The sequence below is a fragment of the Rhea americana genome, unplaced genomic scaffold (assembly GCF_003343005.1).
Source record: "Rhea americana isolate MKP2758 unplaced genomic scaffold, rheAme1 scaffold_1, whole genome shotgun sequence".
Lineage (NCBI taxonomy): Eukaryota > Metazoa > Chordata > Aves > Rheiformes > Rheidae > Rhea > Rhea americana.
The window spans coordinates 4,418,059-4,446,057 of record NW_028185038.1 but is presented as its reverse complement, the minus strand read 5'-3'; the positions used below and the strand labels follow the sequence as shown (position 1 = coordinate 4,446,057).

General features: G+C 43.5%; 1 protein-coding gene across 2 annotated transcripts in view; it reads left to right on the top strand.

The window, feature by feature from the left end:
* Nucleotides 1-5,159, top strand: part of ABCD2 (ATP binding cassette subfamily D member 2) — a 50,850-nt gene extending 45,691 nt beyond the window's left edge. For both annotated transcript variants that reach the window (XM_085297855.1, XM_085297842.1), the window contains exon 10: nucleotides 237-5,159. In XM_085297855.1, the coding sequence (XP_085153981.1) occupies nucleotides 237-447 (211 nt within the window). In that variant the 3' untranslated portion in view covers nucleotides 448-5,159. The remainder of the gene's footprint in view (nucleotides 1-236) is intronic.
* The last annotated feature ends 22,840 nt before the right edge of the window (nucleotides 5,160-27,999 follow it).

Sequence of the window (27,999 nt, the reverse complement as noted above, 5' to 3'; positions counted from 1 at the left end):
AAGTACCCAAATCCCCTACAAAAGAATGTTGTGCATTTGTGAGACACAGAAAAGCTTTTAAAAGTCTTACACAGTGTTCCAAAACTGAGCAGCACTCAACTTCCTGGGAGACAGTACTAAGAATAGTTATCTTGTTCAAAAGCTGTCCCATGGAACCTAGCACACAGCCAAATTGCTATGCGAAAATGGACCATCTGCTCCCTAAGCCATTACTAATGTTTTAATTTCTAATGCAGGAAGTACCACACTCACTTGCTGCAGTTTGATGGACAAGGAGGCTGGCGTTTTGAACAGTTGGACACCGCTATCCGTTTATCACTGAGTGAGGAAAAGCAGAGACTAGAATCTCAGCTTGCAGGAATTCCTAAAATGCAGCAGAGACTGAATGAACTGTGCAAAATCTTGGGAGAAGACTCGGTGCTTAAAACAATGGACAAAGAGGAATAAATAATTTATGTTTTATGTTTTTAAAAGTATTTTTTTAGTTAAAAGCATTACAAATTCAGACATTATCCTTTGCATGTGTTGTAATASAGGCTTAGAGCATAGAGAAACACAGCCAGCAAAAAATAATGCTCTGAATGCTACGTAAGACTTTAGYATTTTAATATTAAGGAAGAAAGTGGTTTGAACTGTGAAAAGAAAATAAGCAAGTGCACAGAATAGAAGATTAGTCATTGCAGCTTATATTAATTCCTAGTGAAAGCCCAATTCACTGCAAAAGACTACCAGCACAGTTAGATTTTCTATGTGAATATTTGCTTGAGACTTGGCCCGCAGAATGTGCTCTTGTACCAGGTCACTGTGTGCGTATGATATGCCTGCTACGCAGAGCAAACCTGGCATGAAACTCAGGCATGGAGCACGGCAGAGGCACCATCTGGGTGAGTATGCAGATGCATGCAAAAATCTCATTTGGGTATAAGAAACATTCTTTCAGCCCATGTGAAATAAAACTCTAGGTCTACTACTGAATCACATGCACAACTTCCGCTGCATTTCTCTGGGAAATAACCCAACAAGCTGACTAGAAGATAACTGTCAGAGCAACCAACTGCCCTCACAACCAAGAAGAGGGGATAGAACAAAATACATAATATACATCTGCTGTACTTTTTGATATTATGTATAGCTTCAGAGACTCTTTGCCCTTCATGATACATCAGTTCTTTTGAATGATTATGTATATCCCCCGTTTACTAACATCTGGTGGATAGATGGAGCACTGGGCCTGGCATCAGGAGACTTGGCTTGTGCTTGACTAAGTCATTCACTTGCTCTGTGGACCTGATCCTGCCAGTATCCATCCCTAACTCAGTTTCTCCATCTGTAAAATCACAATAGTAACACTTGTTTGTTCTGAAGGTGCTTTGTGATGAAGAGGGCTGTAAGCGAGAAGAATTTTGGTTTCAAACAATACACTCAATTCTCAGGCCTAGSTGTCCTGCCAGTTAAAATGCTCAGTACTTATAAAGGGCTGTGAAGAGTTAGAGCATTTTGTAACCACTAATTGATGGCTGCCCGTGTCTTGTTAGAATGAGTGAACACTGCCCTCCCCGTTTGCAAATGAGAAAATGCACTGAATAGCGGCTTTGCTTTCCGATGTGCTCAGTGATTGTGCCATCTGCTTTTCAACTCAGTAGGAACCTTGTCCCCAGTCAGTCACGAGGTGCTCTAAACTGAAAACTAAGACGGTGCTGGCCTTGCTGAAGGCCAAACCCAGTGAGTCAGAAATAGAGATGGGAATAGATTTAAGAGCTCCCAACTTGCTGTCTCTGACTGCAAGTGCACTGTCTTTCTAGATGAAATGCTTATCACAGCCCATTACTTTCCTTGGCGGCAGCATAAGCTGGGATGGGAGACTGCACTTGAGAGATGCAGCTAACTCTTCCCCCTCCATGCTGCTGTGGGTAAATGAAGGAAGAGATGTAGCAATCTTGAAGTTTGTTCATTCTTTTTTTTTCTTAAAACAAAGGCGCATGGCACCTTAGAGGATCTCCGTCTGGTGATTACTGCTTAGTCTGAGCAGGGGCAAAGCATAAGTGAACTGTCAAGGGAGGAGAAATCTSTTTGGCTCTTTGTTGAGCTGGATTCTGATGCTGCAGGCAGCATTTCATATGAGAGCAGGATTCCCATTCATCTCAGAGTAGAGTGCTCAATGCAAGCACTAGAGATAAGACTTTGAAATGGCATCTCATCATCTTGGCACAGGTGACATCTTTGTCACTGTCCTTGCTTGACTTCTGCTGTGTGGAGGCCAGCCATGACATGGGGAATGCTTGAGCACTCTCAAATTATGCAAACTCTTCCCTCTTCCTGATGGTTTAACCCACTTTCCCAGTGCTGGTTTGGACAGTGCAGCCTGTCTTATCTGAACATGTCCCTCTTGACATCTTAGCAATCTGCAGTCCTTCATGTCCCTTACCACCACTTTGCTCAGTAAAAAAGCCTTTTTGGTGGAAAGACAGTGATTCACCAAGAGTTTCAATGGAAGAGTGTAGTAAGTGTGATTAACTTGATCTGCAAAATCCCAGTCTGGTGCCCGAATCACCCTTTATCTTCCCCTCATAGAATCATAGAATTGGTAAGATTGGAAGGGACCTCTGGAGATCATTTAGTCCAMCCCCCCTGCTCAAGCAGGGTCACCTAGAGCATGTTAGACGGGGTTGCAGCAATAAGGACCCCTCTTGCTGAAGCCCAGGCTTGAACCAGGGACCTTTAGATCTTCAGTCTAACGCTCTCCCAGCTGAGCTTCATAGTGTGCTAGACCTGCTACTTTTACATATTTCCCGAGGGAACTTGTGGCAGAACTTGGAATAAGCGTGGTCCCTGCCTTGCTTCCCCAGAGYCTGTGGCTTGAATGTAACCCTGTACTTGTTTTGGTGACAAGAGTTTGTTCCTCTCATTAGTTTTCTCTGCAGAGTCCTCTGGGAAATCTCACTGACACAGAATGGAAAGCTCCTGGGAACTTTTGAAAGGGAAGAGAAATTAAGGCTCAGCATAATAAGATGTTGTGATGTAAAGTGCAGACTGGAGGTCCCTGATATTGTGGATGGCATGTGCATGCATTTTAATTTGCAAGTGCCTCTGCTTGTCTCTCTCCCTTAAGGCTAGTTTTCTTCCTTCTCATCTTCAAAGAAAAATTCATAACGGCTAAGGAAAAAAGATGTCAGCCAAGAATCTGTTTGCAGTGAACATAAATGAGATGACTGGTATTTTTAAAGGCTTGTGCATTTCTGAGTTATGTTTCTCTAATATGGTGAAAAAGCAGGCGTTCATCATATACCTGTGTGACAGGGTAGTATAGGAAGGACCAGCCCCTTGTCCCAGCTGCAGTGTCTCGTTCTCCTAGCACAAAGCAGTTGCAATAACACCTTTACAGAGGACTCTCCCAAGGCAGGAGCTCAAGTGGAGGAAGGGGCCTTATTGTTCCCCACTTCTCCGTCAGGCACGTTACCGTGTGACTGGGAGCTAAACCAAGGTAGTCCAGGTGCTGGATGAGGAGGACACTGAAGAGTGTCGAACAATTGGCCCAGTTTGACTCCGAGCATGGGCCTGCACATTCCTAGACTCCCACCAAAATGCCTGCAATGGCACTCAACTTGTTGGGAGCCATTGTTGGCAGATGCAGCACCTGGCCTAACATCTTCTGAGGAAAAACAAAGTTACACTGGAATCAACATAATAGTGTTTTACTTGAAGTTTGGTATAGATTTCTTGGATCCAGCAATGTTAACAGATTTACCCCTTCCCATTTAGTAGTACGCCATGAAGTATCCCTGCTTCTCACTCTTATTTGCATTCTGGTAGATGTGAAAAGAATATGAGAGCACTGATAGGAGAAGAAACCTTTCTCTAAGTGGGATCTTTCTGAGCTATACTGAGCCAGTTTTAGAAGGATTTTCTGCACTCATTCTTTTGAAAGTTAGTTTTGTGGCTTGGAGAGATGCTGCCCTGGAGATTTTTTCACSAACTTTGAGTTGCTCCCAGTGCTAACTGAGGCAGAAGTCTCCAGTTCGTTTTTTTGAGTTTTATCTCTGCGTAGTAGAGGGCAGGAGCCAGTTCCCTTTGTGCTGCTTCAGCCAGCACCAGGAAGGCAAGAGTGGAGGTGCACACTCCCCAGGGAAAGCCTGGAGGACTCCCACACTGGAGCCAGGGCACGGGGAGCCACTCACTGCTGGTGGCAAGGAACAGAGCAGGGCAGACGCCTTGGTGGAACCCTTTCTTGTGGAGCGAAGGCAGTCACCTATCAGGCAGTCACCTTCTCAGGAGCTGGGACTGCCCARGAGGTTGGAGAGGGACTCTTCAGCCTTCCTTCTGCATCTCCCATCTGCCTGGAGCTAGCCAGATCCAGCTCTTTGTCAAAGCATTTATGCATTCAGAGCCAGGTATTGCAAGGTGCTCAGTGCATGCAGCCTCCTGCAAACAGCCTTGCACACTGCTGAGCTCGAGGTAGGTTGGACTTGCCTGCACCTACATCCTAGAGGAGTAAAGATGCTGAGCAAAATTCTTATCAGTTTCAGGCATGAGGTTTAGGATAACTTGCAATAGAAGTATGAAAGGTCCACATCAGTTCAATCAGTTAATGCTGGATTATTTTTTTGTAAGGATGTTCAGAATGTAAGAAAACATTTTTTACTCATCGGATTTAAATAATTTTAACTCAGGATGAGGATTTTTTTCTTTACTTAGTTTTGGGAGCAGACTAATTCCCTTTTCAGAATTGGCACCCCTCCTTCTGCAGGAGGAGAAAACCCTGACTATCTTTTGAAGAAGCTTTTTGAAACCAATAGGATTTGTAGTTGAGTGAGGAATGAAGGACTGGGTATTTAAAGGGATATATGTGGGAAATTTGCAATAAAAATTATTTTTGAAAGCAATTAAACACATCTATTGTCCCCTGCCTATGTCTGAATGATCRTAATGCATGTCAAAGTCAAGTTTATGACCTATGACCAGAGATTTCAACCATATATAAACTGAAATCACCCTACTCAGCTGTTTATAAAACTTAAGAGAACCAAACTGCTAATTAAGTGTGTCTTTGTTTTGGTTATGTTTGGTATTAATGCCTTTTAAGAGCAGACAATTTATACAGCAATAAATTATGCTTTACAGTTGTAATTTATTCCAACCTCAAATAAAACACGTTGCATTTACTTTGAGTGTAGTSTTCCTTATGAATCATTCACAAAGCAGTCCAAAGCTGTGGGAGAGTTTTGCCTGTGCCATGCTCGGTGAGCCGCTTCCCATGCCTCGTTTCTGTGAYGGGGTTGGAAAGCCAGAGGTGGCTGTCGAGCGTTCGCATGTCACGACAGGCATTTCCTTCCTAGCTCAGGCTGACGTTGAAGGCTCCTGTGAGGTTTCTCATGTCTAGTGCCCGTCCCTTTAGCATGGCCCTGATGCATGACAAGAAACTGTGACAAGATGGGCCAGCACTTACTGGGAAGTTTTGAGGAGAGAGTGGGCACTGAGCAATGTGCCAGCMACACAGCGCCAGGTGGCCTCAGTAGTAGCACCACTCCCAAAGGTTGCTACTGTGATCTTCATGAGATAATGTTTACATGTGCAACACTGGTGTCACAAATCTTATCAGCAAGTGCCCAGGCTGGCCTGCAATAGCAGACAAGGTTTCTCTTCAGAGGTTAAGATACAAAAATAGTGTGCTTAGCCCTGCAGACTGCGAGCAGTATGAGGCCCCTACAGACACCAGCTGAACTCCTTGGCACCTGGAACTGGATTGCATCTAGCCAAGTCCCAGCCGAGTGCCAGGGGACAGTGAGGGTCCCGAGTGGTGGTACAGGATTTGGCTTATATGCAGCAGAGGAACCCATGGTGATGGTGGGCTGTGAAAGCCAGATCCTCGGGGTGACCAAAGGCCTGTCCCTGTGCCTCACTYCTGAGTGTTGTACCCTCTCAGAGGGACGGCGCTGGCAGGCTGGGAGGTCCAGTCAACCAGCTGCAAGGAGAGTGCTTTGTGTCGTGGGACCGTGCTGGGCTCATGTGCCAGACAAGGAGACAGGCCGTGTAAATCATGAGGTTGCTGGACTGTGAGGTGGTACATGAGTTTCGTTCTTTTGTAAGACTTGCCTTGATTTCTGGTCTTTGGAGAACATCTGCTTTCTGACCAGCCATCTGAGGACTGGCACCCTGGGTGGCTGTAGCCTACTGGATCCCTGGACCTTTGCCCAAGAGATGGGGCAGTTAAGTGGAGCTTGCACAGGTTTACATCAAGAGCAAACCAGATGCAGGAAATATTCTGAGCAGAGGTGTTCAAAGGCTTCCCCCAGCTGAATTTTTCCGGTAAATGAGGAATAGCTGGAAGAACACCTTACGCCATCTCTGTATGGCCATATTTCTGATCATGGCTCATTCTGCAGCATCTGATTTGTATTTTTTTAAATTAGTGTCTTTAACCTCATGTAAATGAGACACTGAAGTGTAAGGAATACTGCACCCTGTATCAGTTTGATGTGCTGAACAATCTGTTTTTAATAAATAATTAAAAAAAATGGAGAGGGATAGAGTCTGTGAGTATGGCTGATTTAGGGCTGAGGAACCAACTGGACACTGGAGCTGAGTAAGGAACTAGGTTGGGTTGAGGGTCTAGGAAAAACCATCCCAAGAGAGTCCATGGGAAGAGCCAGCTCCTGGCAAAATCCCCGCGAATTTACCAGCTAAAGGGAAATCCACTGATCCAGATTGAAGCTCACAGGGAGAGACTGTGTTTCAATGCCTATGAACAGGATCAAAAACCTAAAATCATCAAGAGAGAAGAAAGTCCARTACACAAAAACAATGCATAGAGCTGCATGCTCTTTGGTAAACAGAGCAAGTAAARCTAGTGGCTGACATTAGGAAAGGAGATTAAAATTGCGCTGGATTTCACCACTTTGGAAGGAGCTGGCAAATGCTGGCAAAACCAAGGATGGAGAGGAAGCACCAAGATGCTCAGAGGATTCCTACCCGGAGCACTGACGGTGCCGTAGCACAGCACCAACTGCAAGTCCCAAAGCCAACAGGCTGCTGCAACATTAAATTTAGTATTTGTGCATGTGTCAGTGAAACCATCATTGAAAGAAGAGTCACAAGAGAGAGGACGATGGGCAAAACTCTACTAGGAGTTTTTTTCCTATCATGCATTGATTGTGCAGGCTGAACTTCTTAACACTGAAATGAAGAAAACTCATTAAAAAATTATGAAGTATTTTTAACGTCTTTTAGAAGTTTACTCCTCTTACATGAGAGATCATTTGCAAACTAAAACTGTTCACTTTTTTCCCCCCTCTTTAGTCCTGCTGTTTTTCTGGGGAACAAAGGAAATAATGCAGCCTATCTTGGCCACAAAATATTTGTGCAATAGGATATTAGCTTTTTTTCTATTAGCATCATCAAACATATAGTGGAAATTCAGCCCTGACAGCATTTGTGGAATAATGTGAGAATCAAGAAAAACAAGAACATTAATTTATTGATTAATTTTACCATGAAAATTGTCATAAAAGTTGTTCAGATTTAAAATGTCTTTGTGTGGAATTTTATATTTGTTGTCTTCTAGATCCACATTTCAAACACATCAGATTCATAAAAATCTGAGGTCTTTAGGAAACAGAAATTGTTTTCCCCATACACAATAAGCAAAATATTGAAGCAAACCCAGCCTATTTAATATAGAAAACAATTAAACAACTTGCACTCAATAATTCTCTGATATCCTTGATCTCTTTATTGCAGTTAAATGAGTTTTTTTCCACAGTTATAGCCAAGTTGGGCTATAAATACATTAAGTTTGTTAGAGACATCTCTATCAGTTGGTGGTTCCCAGGCAATGTTTTTGGAGATCTGTCTTTATGATGATGGTCCCATGAAGTCTTTCTTCTCTTCACACACTTTTCACCCTCGCTGGTGTTGGTGCAGCACTGAGCCCATCTGGAGACATCGCAGTTCTGGCACCCTCCCAATGGGGAAATGTAGAGCACAGACCTGGTCAGGGCCAGAACAAGACCCCCTGAAACTCACATTGGGTTGCATGTGYCTCCCAGCAAGACCAATCACATTCCCAAAGATATACACCTTGGGGACTTTGGTTTTGCTGGCCAGTCGTGTAAGAAAGACAGAGGCTGATGGATAATATTGAATGCATCTGCTTTTTACTAAAAGTAGTCAGGAAGTATCATTAGGAATGTTCTAGGAAATAAAGTCTGCACAGCTGAAACAGGCAGTAGCTAACAAGGCRCTAATTTGCAAATGCTTGCAGAGATAAAGCTGTGCTTTGGTAGCTGTAGCTCRTAATAAGAGGATATTCTTGCACTGAGAAAATATTTCCCCATAGCAGTTTATGCTGGCWGTGCTAGGGTGGAATAAAGGTTGTACAATTCATACTTACGAGAAACAAATGCCAAGAACTTTCCATAATCCTCTTTCAATCATACCAGGTGGTTATCAAAATCACACAATTACTTTTCATTATGTTTTTTGGAGAATTTATAGATAACTCCAAAATATATTTGCTTCTTAAATAAGTAGATGTTTGGTTTGAGCAGTGCTGCTCAGCCAAAAATCCCTTATATCCAAAAGGAAATGGTAGCCACAGAATCAAATTATGAAAATCCCTGTTTCCTTGCTAGTGCCAAATGAGCATACAAGGAGGTGCTGTTAGCATCCCTTGMTAGCCTATTTTTATACTGTAATCACATTATGGAGAATTCAACCTCCATCTAATCACTAATCTTCACTTATGTATGGGCCATATGGCTCCTTACTGAGCATCAGAGGATAAGGGCTCTCTGTTTATTAGACTCTTATCTACATTATTATGGGTGGAAAAAATGGAGTGATTAATGCATTTCATGCAAAGACGAAAGCTGAGGCAAGGTATGCCCTCCTGGGAGAATTACTGCATTTCCTTTGCAAAGCCTTACTTCCAGGGACTTCTGAAGAGAGGCTAAATTCCTCTTTCAAGTCACTGGCTAAAAGCCACTTCTGTCTAAGAGAGGTTTTAATTAACAACCAGGAAAAAAAAACACAGTGGCAAAGTCAGTTTTAAAGGTACTTAGAAATGTCTGCTTCTTAAAAATGAGCCTGCCAGGTGTTCCCTAAATCAGTCAGATCATGCATTGATAACTTCCTTGCCATGCGAAGGCGGCGGGGCTGCGCCTAGGGGACGGAGGTGTCACGGCACAGGCTACACGCGCCAGCGCTGCATGGGACAGCRGGGCAAGCATCTGCTCCTCCACCCTGGCACCTGCTCCTGCTCCATCAGAGGTTACTATGTCTGCATGGACTCAAGCCTTTCAGAAACCTTTCTCCTCTATCCAGTGATTATTTAATGAAAAATAATTTTGCGCTCTCTTGGCTTTAACTCTTTTTCTGCCAGACAAAGTTTCTAGTCCAGCCCCCTGGTTTGCTCTAAAGACAAACAGAATCAAATGGGCCAGAGCGTGCTCATACTCAGGACATAGTTYAGAGGCATATCATCAAATACTTGTTTAATCTTCCAGGAGATACAAGGTCACGTTCAAAGCATTCTGTTACGTTAAAGCCATGCTTAAAGATGTGTCTTCTGTGCTAATTCAGAGCTATATGCTGCTGCAAAGGGCATAAATGAGATTTAGAAGTTGGAAGGTGTGGCTGGACAAATTCAACCTAGATAAGAAGTCAAGATGAGCTTTGTTTCTGGTGTGTACTGGGGTGGGCAGCAGGAAGCAGCTATCTGACAAGGATGTTGTTAGATGACAGCTATGGCTGTCATGTTAATGCAGAGTGTTAAAACGGCCTTCCTGGCCTACAAGGAGTTAGGAAAACTGGAAGAGTGTTGCTGAAGTCAATAGGGCCGCAGTGACCCATGCTTTTGTGGACAATTCAGCCAAAGTACAGAATTGTACCTGTGAGTTTGGGAGGAAAGGATGGAAGAATGGGAGCTGTGAAGGACAAGTCTCTTCAGGTCCTTTCCTGACACAGCACATGTCCCRCTACTCAGACATTTTGGCCTTGTATTACCCACCAGGCCCAAACAACTTTTCAGAATAGCAAATAAGATCCTGAAATACTGCATTCCCACAGGCTCACTTGGCGCACACAGGCTYGCAGATTTCTGATTAGATGAGAGTGCTTTGGCAGGTGAGCAAGTACAGACAGACCCTTGTTGCCCTGGCCAGGCTATGAGCTGGCTGGACACACCAGTGCTCTGTTCAGCRCTGCATTACACAGTGCGGTCTCAAACACGACCCTGTGCTGCACTAAATGTAGCACTGTCCTGCTGCCAAACCAGAGCCAGCTCATGTYGCACCAGCCTGCAGCACGGGCAGAGGACCTCCGCTCTGTTTGCAGCCACCTGCCCAAACATGCCTTCAACTGGCCATAATCAAGGTTTCTGCTTTAATCCCATCTGACTCCACTGATCTTTTCAAGTTTTCTTTTTATTATTTCTTTTTGTGGATATAGGCAGAAGAGGCATGGCCACGCACTTTCTTTAAGAATGAGATGTAGGTGAGCAGAAGCAATTTGCTGTATTGCACTTAATGATGAGTCCCCATGCACAGGGGGCTTAGGTGGGGGGAAGAGCACAGCTCTGCCATGGGCTCACACAGACCTTACAGGCTTTGACTTTCACCACAAGTGCACTTYACCAGCACGCAAGAATACTTAAGAGAGGAGAGCACTCTTCATTACCTACTTCACTTACCTCATTCAGTTGCTCATACAGTTGTGATATGGCTGAGCACCAGATTCAGGCRGAAAAAGTTCAGCTAAAACTAGCTCTTTGGGCTTCTGTCAGGAAAGACAGTTGACACTGATTTGAACACCGTAATGGAAAACCATAGAGTAGTGGAGCCAGATTTATTTTCAGTAAAATGCTGACAAAGTCAGACAAACTAAACCAAACAAATGCTTGGTCCATGACACCTCAAGTCATCATGCCTCTACCTCTTCTTAAAAGGTTTCATTAATGCCACTGGTTAGAGGGCTAGAGAGGAACTGGCAGGAACCAACGTTGCTGCTGAGTTTGCAGACTCCYGCGAGAGCGGCGTTGCAAAGGCTGGCTCCCCACCCAAACTGTGCAGCCGTATTCACAGGATAGACAAAGTAATCTTACTGGCAGTAATCTCCTGTGCAGACCATTCAGGGTGAGYGTGACCTGATGATGACGTAGGTGATTCCTTTTGCTCTTAGTGGACTAAGAAATCATCATTACCTTTAGGCACAATACATAAAATAGCAACACTATTCATGACCCTTCTGAACCTTATGATGGCACTCAGGGCTTGTTTTAAATGAATATGGTTTTAAGGTGCTCGGCAGCTCCTGGGAGTGACTGCATATGCAATACACCATGGAATATATAATTGCTGAGAGCTGAAGTCAAAATGATTCCCAGATCCTAAATTCTTTTTGACTCAAATTCTTTCTCCCATTGTTTGCATGCTGCATTACTTAATTGGAGCAGATCTGTGTCCTGATCAGCACTGTTATGGGCAGGGCTCTGTAACCAAGGCATTTCCCAAGAGTTTCATGACTTTATCTCTGCCAGGCTGACGTTTTCCAGCTGCCACTCTTGTGAAGCCTTCAGTGAAGATGATGTAAGCTTCACAGGTGTAGATGAAAGCTGAACTGAATTTGGCTTTTCTTTCTTCTGTATGACTGACATGACTGATAAGCTGGGGGGGGGGGAGAAATACTGGAAAAAAAAAGAAAAGAAACACACCTAGGTTTCCTTCTACTCAATTCCAGCATTCAGGCTGATGCTGTCTGCCTTTGCCTAAACCAGCTGTAGTAGGCTGGGAAGCTCTCTTATGCTGCCTTGGGCATAGCTTTGATCAAACAACCTCGGCTTGCCTCTCACAAAGTTTTCTTCATGAACCTGATATAAGATCCTGCTGAAGATAATGAATCATGATGTATTTAAAAGAAATTAAAGGATTCCTGTCAAGCTCTGTCTGTAATCCAGCAGAGCACTTTCCTCATCCCTCCCGYGTGCAGTGCAGCAGGATGATAGTGAACCTGGACTGCTAGACATTCACTCGTGTACTGAGCTCTTGCAAATATAGGGCACCCTGCAACCAAAGAGCAGGATCAATATTTCAGGGTGCATTGCTCCCTCTAGCTTGCAAGTGTAATTGAAGGGGTAGGAGAACTAAAATCAATTTTTAAACAACCTGACCTGGAGGGCAAAAATCATCTTAATGAAATCTCATTCACTTCCTCTRATCCAGCAGGCAGCTGGTGATCCCCTCCTGCACTTTGAAGAGGTTAGCCCAGCAAGTCTTCCAGAGAAAACAGATCTGAGACTGTCAGAGCTCACTTCCAGACAGGGACCACTGACACTGCCTGTCAGCGCATAGGCTGGAGAATCTGAAGGCCACAGTCAGAATGAGAGATGAAGCTCCTGATGCTCACAGCTTTGTCCTTCCATGGGGAGACAAAGCAATCAGATACTCTCAAATCTCAGCTTTTTTCCCCTTGTGAATAGCAATTTTTGCTTCTTTGTATTCACTGAGTTTGAGCCCCCTTGTTTGCACCCAGGTTGTCTTTCTCAAGAGGAGGTACTGAGGAAGGCGCTGGGGGCACCAAGGGTGGTGGTACACTGGCAGGAGGCAGCTGATGAAGGTCCTGGGCCCCAGGCCAGGGAAGTGGCTGTGGCATGGTGCAGTTCCCTGCCCCTCTTCCGTATCAGCGTTTTGCATTTAGCTCCGCCTGTGGTTCATCTTTTCAGGCTTTAGTCTCTGGTTGTGCAACTAGAAGCAGTTCTTTTGCTTTTGTTTTAAGAGGTGGTCTTCTCCTTTTTACTTACTCCAGTAGACCTAGAATTCCAGGGAAAATAATCCAACTATTATAAGATTTGCAATAAAAAAGGTGCAAACTGGAATTGCCAAGAAAACAGCTCTGCCACCCACCTCTTTCAGCTTCAGCTTTTGCTCGCTATCAAAAATGCAGCTGCCAGTCTGGCCCCCAACCCCAACCCCGCCAGCCTCAGCTCCTGACACCAGTGGGGGAGCCAGGGAGAGGTGGCAGCAGCGGTGGAGTGTCTCCCACTGGGGCACTGGATGAGGAAGCCTCTCTATAAAACCTGCTGCTGTACTAAAGCCCCCCAGCATGGTGGAAACTGGTAAGAAAGAAATACTGCATTAGTGCCTATCATCTCATATCTATCATTTGCAAGRTGAGGCTAAAGGAGTGGTGGCTGAAAAAGGCAGCTGCACAGCAGAGGAGAGAAAAAAGAAGGGAAGGGAGAGTGGTGGGGGCTGGGAGCAGGGAGTGCTTCCCCTCTGGGGGCAGCCACTGGTTTTGTTTGAAGACTCACGGCAGTGCGCCTTTGAAGTTTGTGTCAAGCCGAGTACATCAGAGCTCTGGGGGTGTTCACATAACAGAGATGCCTGGCAGTATTTCCAGGGATTGTGCAAGGGCTGCCATGAAGTCAACTAGGAATGAGATTAAGGAACTGCTCCCAGGCTAGAGTAGAAAAGCAAGAGTGCCAGCCAGGATCTCCCCTCCAGCTGGCTGCAAGTAAGGCTGTAACAGCTGGAAAACACTTCTCCAGCTGCAGGGAGACCTTGYGTTGTCAGGCAAGGAGCCCATCCAYGGCTGGGGCTATACCTGCCCATCTGTTGCAGATTGCTGGCACAGAGCTATTGCTGGAACGTGGTTGAGCTCAGTCCCTGGACCATGAGGTATCAGGCAGCATTGTATGGTCCAAAAACCAGCGTCAGGCCTGCTTCTTTAACCCATTCATAGAACATCTTTAAATTACTGGTCCTTATGGGACACTAAATGCCTCCAGGAACACCTGATCACATCCAGCCATTGCTGTGGGAATGCYACACAAGCCTGCTACGGTTTCCCTGCCTGGATACAAGCACTTCTAGCACCCACACATCTTGCTAGTAGATACCCATCCCAGGCCACCCACCTGGGTCCTGTCCTAAGTGTGATGAATGTGTGCGGTGCAGGGATGGACCACAGTGGCCACCCAGTGCTGGATGCGGGATGCACTGCCACAGGCAGCCAGCTCCCAGCATGGCCCTGGGACGGACATGATCCCTGGGGCAGGAGAGCAGCCAGGGGAGCAATCATGCAGGCTGACATGCAAAGTGGTGCACCCAGGTACTGATGCAAAATCACTCTTTATTTCCACCTAATACAGATTTCTAAGAGCTCTGTCTATGTATGCCTCATGTGGATGCAGCGCCATTTAACATCGCCAACATGGAGTTACACCCATGTCAGTCTTTGAGTATTTCCCTGGTGAGTATTAAATGTGGATGACGAGTGCAACGTAAAGTCAATGTTCCTAAACTGCCAATTGCTGAAACCTGGGGAATATGAGGATAAAAGAGTGCCTGTGCCTTTTTTGCACAGTCTTCCCTATGCATCCGATGGACACAGCACACTGAAGCAGATGAACGAATCCTCGGTGCGATTGTTAAGGGATGTCTAACAGATTGTGTAAATGAACCTTAGAAATGCGTCCTTTCGGAAGTGTGCTGTCCCATGTTCCACAGCCATCCGGACGTACGAGTTGGGGAACGTGACAAAATGTTCTCCTGTGTGTTCTTACTGAGAGGTATTTCAGATCTGTTTCCTCAGTGATTCAGAACATGTTTCTTCCTGCTTCAAAACCTGGTGCTACGTGCTGGGGACTATTTACCTAATATGTTTCAAATGACAAAATTCAAACATTTCTGACATCCACATGAATCAGAACATAGTGAGATTTCATGCTTGTTAGTACCACACCTCAGAAAGTCTTGCTTATGGAAAAATGATATTTTATAAAACAGCATATATTAAATTCTTTTTGTCCTTGTAGGCCTGATTTCTGAGCCTTCAGGTTATAGCTAATCTAGATCTTCCCATTTTCTTTGTGACTATGAGTGCTGGATGCTTTCTTTTAAAATAGTCCTTGAAGTATTGTATTTTCACCTAATTATCTGTGCTCAGGAGCTGGCATTTTATGGAAAACACCAGATCTTTTGAAAATCTTGATAAAATTACAAGAACTGGCAACACTGATGCCTTATGAAATAAGAAAAGATTTTTATTTTATTTTATTCTTCTCCCTGTCATCTATCAAAAAAAGGATAAACCCCCCACTTTTTTTTTTGTATACATCTTTGGGTTGAATTAAACCTGCAAAATTTCAGTCCTCCCAGAAAAGAATATTTCAGAAGATGTCATGAGTAACTAAAAAAGAGTTGTAACTCAGTACACAGATCAGTATTTACTACCTGGAAATCAATTTATAAAATGTGTTGAGTAAAAGAAGATCGGTAGTGGCTGATGATGATGACTAAAATTCAGATTCATTTTCAAGAAGATGATCCACAGGTTAGAAGAAATACTGTAAGTAGTAGTTCAGTCAGAGAATATACAGGAAGGTCTGACCACTTCACAGAGCATCTTAGAGAAATATGTGTAATTACGTTAAAGACTATACAGCAAATTAGATAGTGGTGAGTATTGAGGTGTGTTAGCTTGTATCAGCATCGTGGATAACTCACACCACAGACAGATTACTCTTATTACCTCCAGACTTAGATAAACCTAGAAAAAGCAATACAGGAGCTTCCCAAGAAAATACTGTCTTTCTAAGAAAGTGGCTTTCCATATATATTACCTGGCCAAGATGAGGCAGGAATCACCTTCTGAATTAAAAACAGTATTATTTCAATTCCTTTGTTTTTTTTTACTCAACATCAAACCAAGCTTTCTGTGGCTCTCAAGAGGGGTTGTCATGTGAAGGAGGTGCTGGGCTGAGTCTGATCAGCATCTGAGTGGTTTAGCTGGAGTCTGAAAATCAGTTCAGAAGCTGCATGGACAAATGTTTATAGTGGACAATTACATAAAAATTTGCCCATAGGGGAAATTTCCTGTAACCCCAGTTATTCATTTTGTGGCTTGGACTTTGCTACATGAAGGGTTTATTTATCATTGTTAATTATTACTTTGCATTGCAAAGTACAAGCCACAAGCACTGCTGCACTGCTTGTATAACTGAGAAAGACTACCTTTCATGGTGATGCAGAAAGATCTCATTCTTTCTTGAATATTACTGGAGATTTCATCTGGAGTGATATCTTCTGTCATGGAGTTGCACAGGTCAGTGGGACACTGCATAAAAAAGAAAATAAAACTATTATTTCCTGTCCCTAGGCTTCTATTGACATCATAGACCTCAGCTTGAACAAGAAAAGTGAGGTAGGACTTTGTCCTTCAGCTCACCAAGCAGTAAGATGTGAGCGTTGTTTTACCAGATAAAACAGTTAATTTAAAGTATGACACTAATTTATACTCTCGAATGTGCAACCCCGAGCCCAGTAATGAAAGATTCTGGAGCTGAAATCAGTCCAGAAATACTCTGCCCTCATATACCACTCRAGCTAACTACTGCATGAGATCTGGTTTGATTTTCTGCACTTTGCTTTGTCAACAAAGAACACAAATAATAAGTGTGAAGGTTCGCAAACAACTTTTAAGTCCCTGCTGTATCCTCCTAACCGAGAAATTAGACTAAGCAGGTCTATGCAGAAATAAGTAAACAGGAAGACTAAATACCTGCATACATTCCTCATATATTTCAGTCCTATGCCTATTATAGTAATCAGTTATCCCTTACTTGGCTTGAGAAAAAGCACTGATTTCTGATCCGGTGGGCTCAGCAGCTGCATCCCAGTATGCTCTGTTACAGAAAATTTCAATCAACATTGAAAGTCCTTGCTTTCATATTTGACAGTATCATAATTTTAAAATTACCTTTTATGTTGAAGCCCTTAGGATACCTTCATGAAGGCTTCCAAGGAATGAAAGGTATGATACGCTTCTACAACTGGATAATCTAAGGGCTAAAGGGAAATATAGTGATGGCTCAAAACCTGCAAAATGAGTACTTTTCCCTGCCCAAACATGAAAAGGAGGTTTTTTAGACATCTGAAAACAAATGGCAGGGAGTATCTATATCCAAGTTAATATTGTTATAATGTATGAGCTTTAATAACGTGTTTCTATGTTTGCTACTTAGAAGGAGTATGGTTAGTTAATAACAAACTAATCGAGTGAACCATGGATACTTTAAGAGACATGATACATCATTTTTGTAAAGTTTAAAAACAAGATTGTTTTCTGCCCAGGTCTCCCGGAGTGTGCTAGGAAGTCGTGCCTGGGAAACAGCGCTGCTCGAGCCATTGCTCAAGCCAATAAGAACCAGCTTGCCCAAGGTGTGGCGCATATACACCCTGTTCTGCCATATAATTCATGGTAATTACATGCTAGCTGAAAACCCAGGGCAAAACCAAAACTAGAAACAGATGGACACTCTGGGAAAAAAAGTCCTTGCTCTGTAAACAGTTTTTAAATAGATGCTATTTGTTTGCTTCTGCAAAAGCAGTAGTTAAAGCACAGCTGGACTCTTGTTCCTCCCTGTAACTAGCTTCACCTCTGCAAACCTTCCTGCAAGTGGGCAAGGCGTGTGGGAAAAGCAAGAGCTCTCCCGGGGAAGCCTGACCTCCCGAAGTGACAGTCCCGCAGCAGGTCTGGGGGGAGGCGGGGTGCTGCCCCAGCCGCTGGGGGTGCCGGTGCTTCTACACGGGGAGTAGGCAGGGGAAGCCCGCGCCGCCGCCGGGCTGAGCGGGGCCGAGCGGGCTCCATCTCTCCTGGGAGCTGCAAATGAGCCCCGAGTGCGGCAGGCGGGCAGGCCTCTCAGGGACCTGCCACTGTCCGTTTTGAAGGGTATGGCTGGTGACTTATTAAACCAAAAGCCCTGGTGTCTGACTGGGGAGGGCAGAGCGGCAGCTCGCRGTGCCAGCAGGGAGGTTACCCGTTTCAGGGCGCCTCATCCCTACGTGAGGCCATGCACCTGACCTTCACGCAGCTTTCAGAGTCTTCTAGTGCCCCGAGGACTGGTCTAACCATCAGAGAGTATAAATTTGCTTTAAATCTCCAGTTTTGGATTGATTTCTTAGGAGACTGGTTAGTCTGTAAAAGGAAACAGCAGAGACTTCTAAGTAACTCTCCCAGAGTTAGAAGTACACATACTAATTGAGTGTAGTGTAATAAAGTATTTTTACAATTAGTTCCTGCTAATTACTTAATTACATGGTCACCAGTGCAGCTATGAATAGATGTCAAATCCTGTTGCTCAGTGCAGTGACAGAATTAAACCCACGTACAACGAGATGACACTCCCTACCGACATCCCCAACTTCCCTGCAGCTGCTSCTGCAGAAGAGATGCAAAATCAAATCAAATCAAATCCCTTTATTAGGAGATGCTGGGTGCCCACAAGAATATCAGTCTTTTCCAAAATATTTTATACTATGACATTATTTTGAGATCAGCCCCCTCAGAGAGCCCAAATAACACCCGCCGGTGAGCCACAGCAATCAGTGTAGCTGCAGCCACAGATGTTGGTGGTTGTTGGACACATCAGGGCAGGTACATGTATTTAGCAATTCCTCAGCCCAATTTGGGATGTTCAGCTCTGCACAGCTCCCTAATTCCTGCAGTGTCAGCTCTTGGGAGCTCCCTTGCACACCTTGTGCTTGTRGGGGGAACAGTGCGGCTCGGGAATATGATATAGCATACCAGGCTAGTAGTTCCCATTAACCAGAAGCTGATACACACAGTTGCAGGCACTAGTCCTATGTATGCATATTTGGAAGAACATATATCCATGCCCAGTTATGCATTTTCTCCAGTGCCATGGGGGTCTTGATGCAACAAGTTTGTCCTTCATGCAGTATTTGCACATATATTTTCAAGAGACTTGGAGTAGAGACCCTCTGGCCTCACATTTCACCTGCTGAGGTCCATAGATGGTGGTGGATAGGACTTGGSCCAAGACCTTGGCCCAAGACCCAGAGAGCAGAAGCCTGACAGCAGCTTTCCTCCTCCACACTGAGSTGTGCAGAGCTGAGGCCTGCCTAGGAGGATGGGGAAGCAGCCTGCTTGAAGATGTCCAGACTCGGTGCTCTTTTGGGCAACCTCCATGCTGATGTCCCATGAAGCTGGGCATGGTTGTCCCATTTCTCCAGCGGAGGTGAGCACCAGCACTCCCTGGAGCGCATCCTTCACAGCTACACTGGTAACACCCTGCAYCCCTGCAGCTGTGGAGGGAGTTGGAGCCCCGCAGTCATGTGGCCATTGAAACATCAGTGCATGGTGAAGGCGTCCAAACCATGTGTCACTCACAGACACCACGGTCATTTTATAAATACCCAGACTCTGTACCTCCCTTACTCAATGGCCTGTGTATACATTCACATACAAATATGCATACAGACAAATTCTGCGGTGTTTTTTCTTTTCTTTTTCGTTTCTTTGTAAAGGGCATAAATATCTAAGAATAAATTAACTAAGAAAATCGCTAAAAAAAGTAAAACCATTTCAATGAATAAAACATCTGAAATAGGTCACCTGATGTTTTAGAAAGTAAAATATTGTTCCAAATAAGAAAAGATAGATAGTGATGTTTGCATATGGCATCAGCTGCAACAGTGAAGCAACACTTGTTGCTTCATTACATTATGGAGGTACATTATGGCAGAAAGAGCTGCAGGTAATCCAGAATATATTTTTTTAGATGAAGAATATGTTTTGTAAAGACTGTCTGATAGGGTAAAAATGTAGAAGGCATACAAATCACAGAAATAAAAATCTCTATGACTAAACTTTGCTTTGCAAATCAGAGGAGGTGGAAGAACTTTTTTATAGCTGAGTTTCATCATCTTGCAGTTGAAATGAATAGCACAATCCTACATAATTTCAAAAGGAGCAGAAATAATTCCATTATGAGAAAAATTTAGTCTAACCATTGTAGCATTGTGCCTTTGAAGATCACTAAGGAAACTCACAAATTTGAATGGAGTAAGACATTGGAGTAAGACATTTAAATGACATTTTACTATAGACTTCTTTATGCAAATTAACCCACATAACCAATGCTGCATGTATCTTCAAGTCTGGAGCTATTTAAATAATAAATAAAGATAGCTGATGCAGAACCATTCTAAGACGATTTACCTGTTTCTTCCCTTCTTTTGAAATTTTAATTACATTGGAATGGAAAACTTGAACCTGTGAGACAGGATGGAAGGTTTTCAAGATCAAAAATATAAATACAAACATTATGTGGATTCATAATTASAAGAACAAGACAAAGTCAACAGTAGTGGACTTTTTAACCACAAATGATGCATGAATAATTAAGGTTAGATATCTATCTGCCATAATAGTGAGGGCAACTCTCAGGACTTTCTTTGAAGACCTCCCTCTTGGAGATTTTAATTTAAAAACAAGTAACAAAAAATTCCAAACAAATGAGTTTAAAGCTCTCAAATTTGTAATGAAAAGCTTGAAAATTTGATGTGAGTGTAAAATCAGAAGCTAAAGGAAAAGAAGTCCATCTATTTTTAAACTGCAAGAATTTGAAGTTGGTCTTCTAATTTCTTAAGCCTGCCCTGTCAGTGTTGATTAAATTATTTCACCCCAGTGAAAGCAGTGAGGTTTATCTGTGAAGCACATAACTATACTGGGTGAGTTAGAGTAGTAGAATCTGGCCTGAATGAATCAGACAAATAAGCATAATAATGCTAATGAGGTGCCTAAGGCACTACCTTATTTAGTATGTGCCAAACTCTGAGAGATGTTGAGCTCTTGATGAATGAGCTGCTCCTATCGGAACGGGGATGCTCACTGCTGCTAAGGGCTGATTCCTCTGCGACCTGATAAACTGTGGGAAAAGCGTTAGAACCAAGATATGCCATAAATGCAGCATATGGAGATCTTTCTGGATTGACAGATAACATTTAGCACTAGGTGGTGCTCTTTTCTCTATCAAATTACTATTTGATAGTTACTAAAGAAATGGGGCTTTTTTATAGCATTTTGCACCACTTGTTACATTAGGACTTTACTGAAAGGACAGAATTTCATAAGCAAAAATGTAAAGCAAAAGAGAATGCTCTCCTTTTTTGATTAGTTATCATCTTTAAATCCAGAGATGAMTATCAGGGCATGTCGCCCATTCTTGTGATAGTCCTCGCTCACATTGCTCCTGGTATTTTCTACTTCTTTTTCAATGCTATTTGCAGTGTCCCTACACAGGGATTTCTTACTTCCTTAGAGAATTTTTTTTCATACCTGTGCAGAGGTCACTGTTAAGAAATTTATTCCTCAAATTTTATATGTCCCCTTTACTTTTGAACTCTTCTTCTTAACCATAATTGGTATTCCATCCTAATTCATCTTTTGTTCACTCTCTCCAAATATTTCCATTCTGTAGTTGTGCTCTCTGTGGTTGCTATTTAGATAGGTATATGTGTATATATAAAATGAGTTATTTTAAGTCTTTTCCCTGTGTCAGCCGATCAGTCATTACAGTTCTTCCTCATTCCTGTTGGCTTTCTATAAATAGATCCAAATTTCTCATTGTAACTCATCTTTTTATCAGCCAGTAGTCTCACAAGAATCTTTGCTGAGATCTACATTGTTCAAACAGCCAGAGAAAATGATGAAAACTGGAATAATTAGGAAAAGAACTAGAAGGATGTCCTAATACAGAGTGGCTTTATAATAACAAGTGACAACTGAAATTCAGAGTGCAAAGACAGAGGAAAAAACTATCTTTCGCTTTGAAAAAAAATCGAAATGGAAAGTCTGAACTKCTTATTAACGTATAGGAAAAAGATGCTGAAGCGTGGCTACTGCATGTCAGCTCAGYGGCTGTCGAGCAGACAAACAGAATCTTAGGACTCACTAGCAAAAGTGCTGAGAAAAGCAGAGAACCCCACTGTGTTATGGTAAAAACATGCAGTGCAGCTGAATCTTGAATGTGGCTTCCAGTTCAGTCATCTGGGCCTAAGTGAGTGATTTGTTAGGGCCAGTTCCTTTTTGTTCTTTACAACACCCTCCAAGTTCATTAGATGGGTTCTCTGCTCCCTTTGGTGAGAAAGCACCATTTAGGACTTAACCAGCTGGGACACAAGAAACGCTGTGCTGGGGCAGACCGTTTGCTAGGGATACTSTTTCTGTCCAACACCTGTGATGGCACCAGGGTGGCTGCACAGATGCTGGCCTCTTCCCTGACCAAGCTGCAAGTTTTGAAGACACCAGTGGTCCCTGCCAGGTCCCCCAGCCTCCCAGCAGTCACCCTGGGCAGAGCAGGCAGCTCCAGGCAGTGAAGCCCAAGAACAGGAGATGCTATTTAGGGAGAGCCCATGACCCTGGCCTCCTCCTCTGCTCCAGTTCCCTAAGATGCGCAGTCCCTGGAACCAGCTYTTCCGTTTACTGTCTGTTAATAGGCACATTGTTCACAAGTTGGCCTAATCCCTTTCTATGCCTGCTAATAGCCTGCTTCCCCAGCCTCCTGTGGCAATGAATTCCAGAAGTTCATTACCCGCTGTGTAAAGAAGTATGCTTTCACTGCAGTAGCAAACTATTCTTYACTCCCCAGTCCATGAGTGCAAATTGAAATGCGATTCAGTCTGTTTCTGTTTTAAGTATCATGCTTTGTCCCAAGCACTCCCAAACGATGCATACACAAGGAACGGTGTGAAAACAACTTCTCRAAAATATTAAGGGAAGCATCACTCAGCTTGCTGCATTTTTTCCAGGGTAAGGTGAGGAATGGTTGTTTGGCTGGTGGCTACTACCCACGTAAGTGAATGCCTCTTTTCCGCTGGCATGTAGCCCAGGACAGACTGGGGAGCACGTGGTATTGCTTTCTCGTGGGAAGGGGAAGCAAAGCTTGCAGTGCGCCTTTGGGGCACATGTGCTGCCTGCTGCAGAGCTGGCAGTAGCCGCTCTGGCTGCTGCTGCCATGGTACAACACAGCTCCTTTCTTACGGCAGTGGTTTGGGAACTGCTGTTTCTTCCATCTCCTGGCTCGTCATCACTGTATACAACCACTCTTTTGATTCAGTAGTGAGTCTGTGCAACAGCGCCAAGCCAGACTGCGAATATATAGAGAGAGTAAGACAGCTTGTACCATGCTTAATCTATAGCTGTCATCCCTCAATTTATAAATTCCATGATGCTATCAAAATAAAGACTTGGTTTTCTGCAAGACCTATTCTTTACCTGCCMAGCCCTCTTCTATGCAGGCGACGTTCCACTCACTCCCTCTTCCCCAACCTCCCACGCTGCCTGTGGCTTGTGGTCCCAGGATTGTTTAGGTAATTAGTCATTTTTTTCACCCACCCTCCATGCTTATTTTTTGATTATTACTATTTATTGTTTTTACTGCGGTAATGCCTAAGGACTACAATTAGGAAACAGTAGGAAATAGGATGTCATTGTAAAAATCTGCACAACAAGCCCTAACCCAAAGGACTCACAATCTGGGGCTTAGACAGACTGTGGCTAGTGCGTATGTAGGCAAATGGGAGGAGGCCTGGGAGAAGAACACAGTAGGACAAGTTATTTACACAGAGCAATCATAAAACTGGTTACTGACTAACCTCCATCAGTAGTCATCAGCAGGCTCTGCAGGAAAAGGGAAATTTTCCTGGCCTCATTTGGGCTAATTTCAACTGAGTATTTTAACACAGATGCAGAACATAAATTTGATTTGTCTAGAGTATGCTAGGGTTTTGACATTTGTTTTTTATGTATGTGAACTAATTTTTTCTGTCCTATCTAGGGGAGGTTGGCAAGGCTGCCTAGAGGAGGCTGCTTTGCCACTGCTAATGCTGTGCTCACTGCATACGTATGGGACTCCAGTTTTTCAATACCTTCTGCATTCAATACCTGCTACACTCAGTGCAGTCTGAATCAAAAATTTAAAGCCTGATGGTGATTGGGGGCAGGGGGGAGAAAAGAGGGTACGAAGGACAGAAGACGGATATTTCTGCTATCGGGAGGGTATTATGAAAAATCCAACATGTTGGGTAACTGTATCCTTGAGGCAAAATTTGTATTGTGCAACTGTGACATACAGTTGTGATACCTCCAAGTCTGAACAGTTGATTCTTGTGAAAGACAGCAGAAATCTCCCGTGCAGCCTTTGTATTAATAATTCCTCTCATTAAGGTGTGGTCTAATGGCCTTAGTGCAGGTCCCGAAGCCAGCTTTAATACTGGCTCTCACACCAGCTTCTTCTATGGCCGTCTGCAGCTTTCATTTCCTCCTTGCCTCCATTTCCACATGTGCGAAAGGGAAGAGTTACACCTGTGTTGGCTTAGATCTGTAAAGCGTTTGGCCTAGTACTCTGTTCCTCTGGACATTTTTTAGTCTTTACAATAACATGCAGAGAGCATAAAATTCAGTCATCCTGGACTAGCAGCATTTTGCATTTATTTCAAAGCATTAGTGAATCAAGCCTAGGATACGTAATATATGTTCTAAGTTCGATTGAACTGTAAGGGCCTGAAGAGTAGTACAGAGTCCATCGCAAAAAGCTGAAGGACCTCACCACACCTCAGGAGATACTTTATGCAAGATTTTACTGTACAGCAGCTGTATTCCACTTTCAATTAACTCATTAAAACACAGTTACATAAAACCTATGTGTAAATCCATTCATTTCAGTCAGTGTGTCTGTTATGATCCTATAGGGCCCTAGGGATCCTAAAGGTCATTAGAGATCATTTTAGGCCTATTATGTCTATTATGTTTTGTTCTGGTCTAGAAGTGTTGGTTTGGTAGGGATACAATGTACATGTGTACTGCATAAGATATAATGTAATGTGTATATTTATACAAAAAATCTTAGTGTAGTACAAACTACAGCAATACTTAAGTATCAATATAAGCACATTTTTGTCATATAAGACAAACATCCTGAACTGCAAGGAGAAGCAGAAAATTGTACTGCTTTGATAACTGTAGTATAGTTAATGTAGTACAATTTTTGTGTGTAAAAAATGTAAGCACGTAAGGAAATTCTTCTTCACCAAGTGCCATGAGGTAGTTCCCAACTCTATTTCCACTGAATCCTCTGCTCAGCTCCAGATATGTTCCCTTAATAATGTATCTCTTTCCATTATATTTTACCCTTTACAATTCATTCATTTTCTGAAAGATGGATGGGAAAGAGAGAAAAGACCCATTTCCTTTCCTCTAGCTTTGGAGTTTTCTTGATACAGCTTTTCTTCCTGTGCTGGCCAATTCCAGAAACAACCTCACAGAAGCTCCATGTGGTTTTGTCTCCAGCAATCTGTCCTCTTCTCCGCCCTATCCTTTCTGGTTTCTCTACCATCTTTCCTTCAGTCATCTGCACCAAACCATCCTTTTGCCTTTCCTCTATCTGCTGTTTATCTATCTGGAGTTCATCTTGTTCTGTATTTTTTCTCAACTTCAAAGATGCCAAGATGCCACTCCCCACCTCATATGAACCAAGCAACCATTTCCTTCAGCAGCCTCTTTTCTTTTTACAGTTATTGGATCCAAGAGCCTCCCTGTTGCACTTTTTTTATCTGCCAGTTTAGAGTAGCTGAATACTTTTCTTTGTTCATTATTGTTACACAGTCAAAGGCCTTGATGAGTGGTAGGAAACGGAAAGGATTTGAAATGTCTTTTACAAACCTGACTGCTTTCAAAAACCTGTAGGTTGAAACAGAGAAGCTAGTCAGGGAGAGAAAAAAATATCCTCTAGAAAGTCCTTAAATATCAAGAGGTTAACAGTTTCTAGAAATTTAATGTCCCATGAAGATCTTTCAGAAGCTGATTATGGGATGCGAGATGTGAACACCCTTGCTGCTCTGTGAGTGCAGTTTCCTCCTTCTCTGGGAACCTCTGCTGTGGATCGGGGATGACTAGATGCTCCTGGTGCCAGTGGTGTCAGAGCTGCGGGAGAGAGGGGTGCCCAAACCACAGGCATGCCCGCTAGGAAGCATGAGGAGAGGGGACCTTCCAGAAAACTCATTCATTAGTTGTGAGATTTGGCAGATCTGTGAGTGTTGCAAGATTGCTATATATTAAACAACACTGCTGGGAAAATGATTATTTACTTACTTAGACAATAAAAGAAAGGGAGTGATTGTACACTTATTTATTCAAGTTAATCCCACAATGACATGAATAGGATGCTGGAGAGCAGAGGTCAACTACATTATAATAAATGAGAAGGAGGACAATTGTTTTAAGTTTCACAGGGCAGACAGGTCAACAATATARCAGAAAGATTGCTTACACTGAAAAAGTAGAGAAAGCTGAAATAAAGCATTTTTTAAAAATAAAAAGATTGCATGTTTTCTGGAAATGAGGAATGTGGTGAAAAAATGTCATTAAGGGAATCCATGTTTTTTTCCTGTTCTACATATGAAAGGTCAGAAAACTGGCAATCTGTATGAAAAATGACAAGAAGCTAAATGTAACTTTCTAAATTAATTTCAGAGTAATAACAGTAGGTCTGCCATTGGACTAAACTATTTCGGATGGAAAAAACTGTAGGATGTACTACTGTAGGACTGAAACAATCATAAACTAGAAAAAAAAAGTTTAGTGTAATACTGAAAGATGTAAATTCCTGTTTAATCCCARTGTGGATAACAAATGTTTGTCACAAAGGCCCCAATCCTGTAAAAACCTGCTTATCTATACATGTAATTTACAGGAGGACCTGTACCTGATTTTTCGTTTTGCTGAGTTCATTTTCAGTGTGGAAGAGAAAGGACTGGATGTGGTCAAGCTGAGGCACGTGTCTAGGAGGCACAGAAGGGTTAGAAAAAGAAACAGCCCTGGGCCTGAGCAGCCGACGCTGAGAAAGTCGCGAACGGCTCCTGCAGCTTTTACTTTCCCATGGGGTTTTAGCACAGCTCACGCTGCAGAGAGCTGCAGCCAGGGACTGCCAGGCTTACGYGCAGGTGCAGGGTTATGCTGATAAGCTTTGCTGTGCGAGGGCCTACCCAGCAGAAGGTGCAGAGCGGCACGGCTGAGGTACAGCTTTGGCCTTAGCGTGCGTGTTGCCTTTGCCTTCTAGCTGAGTCAGCCCAAAGGGAACTACCAGATATTTTTGGGTAAGAGAGTTTCCAATTTACTTCAGCTGCCCTGCTATCAGAGGAAAAACACCATGACCTTTCTCTGTCCTGTGTTTGCTGCAGAAGCTTTATACTTAGCTCGATTTGTAAATCTGATATAAATAAATCATGGTAACCTGATTATGTAATGGTATGCCACTCAGCATGGATGGGCTGCAAGTGGTTTTAAATAGCTTGGTATACTACAGGTAGATGTACAATGCATTTATGAGTGTTTAGCCCATAACAGTTTGAAATACCCTGAACTATGAGCTTTCTACCACTTTCGTTTGGAGGCTGTTTCACATGAATGCTAATGCACTTCACTTTTAGGAGCTTTTTCTTCAGTTTTAATCTTGCCTGTTCTTCAAAATATTATGGGAAAAAAGAGAAGGAAAGCATCTTGCCTCTGACACAAGAATACAGTTTCTGGCTGAAAGCCCAGGGAAACTTCGGCCTATCCTGCTTGTACCTGATCCCTTGTGCGACTTCAGACTGCTATTTGTGTGCTCATTTTTCTGTCTTTCAGTTAAAAGTATCTCAGGTTACCTCAACTATATGGCACACGGCTTAAGTCAGGAACGTTGTATTTTCAAATGCTGTAGGAGCTTTCGTGTCGTGGTGCTATATAAGAAAGAAGGGGTGCTTCAGAAGAAAGATACTATCATTTTGTACCCCARCTTTCAGGCAGGCGCATCTTCCAGAACCAGTACAATTTCTAGATGGAGGAACACAGGAAAAGGTGAGAAAAGTAACTACGAGAAGCACGCAGTGGAGGCAGTAACACAGTGAATTTTTCCTGCGGAGAAGGGACCAGCGGCTTGGAAGAGCCGCGACAGGCCGGCGGCCSCAGCCCGCAGCCGGGCCCCTCTCCGACGGGCGGCTGGGGCCTGGCTGCCCGCGGCGCTCGCTGCCAGGCGCGGAACAACTTGAGCCGCGAGGTTCTTAGCGCATCGTTACAAACTCAAAACCGGGCCCGTTCCGCCGCAAAAACCCTTGCTTGCGAGCGCGGACCGCTCTGGGCGAGAGGAGCGGGCCGGCCGGCCGGCAG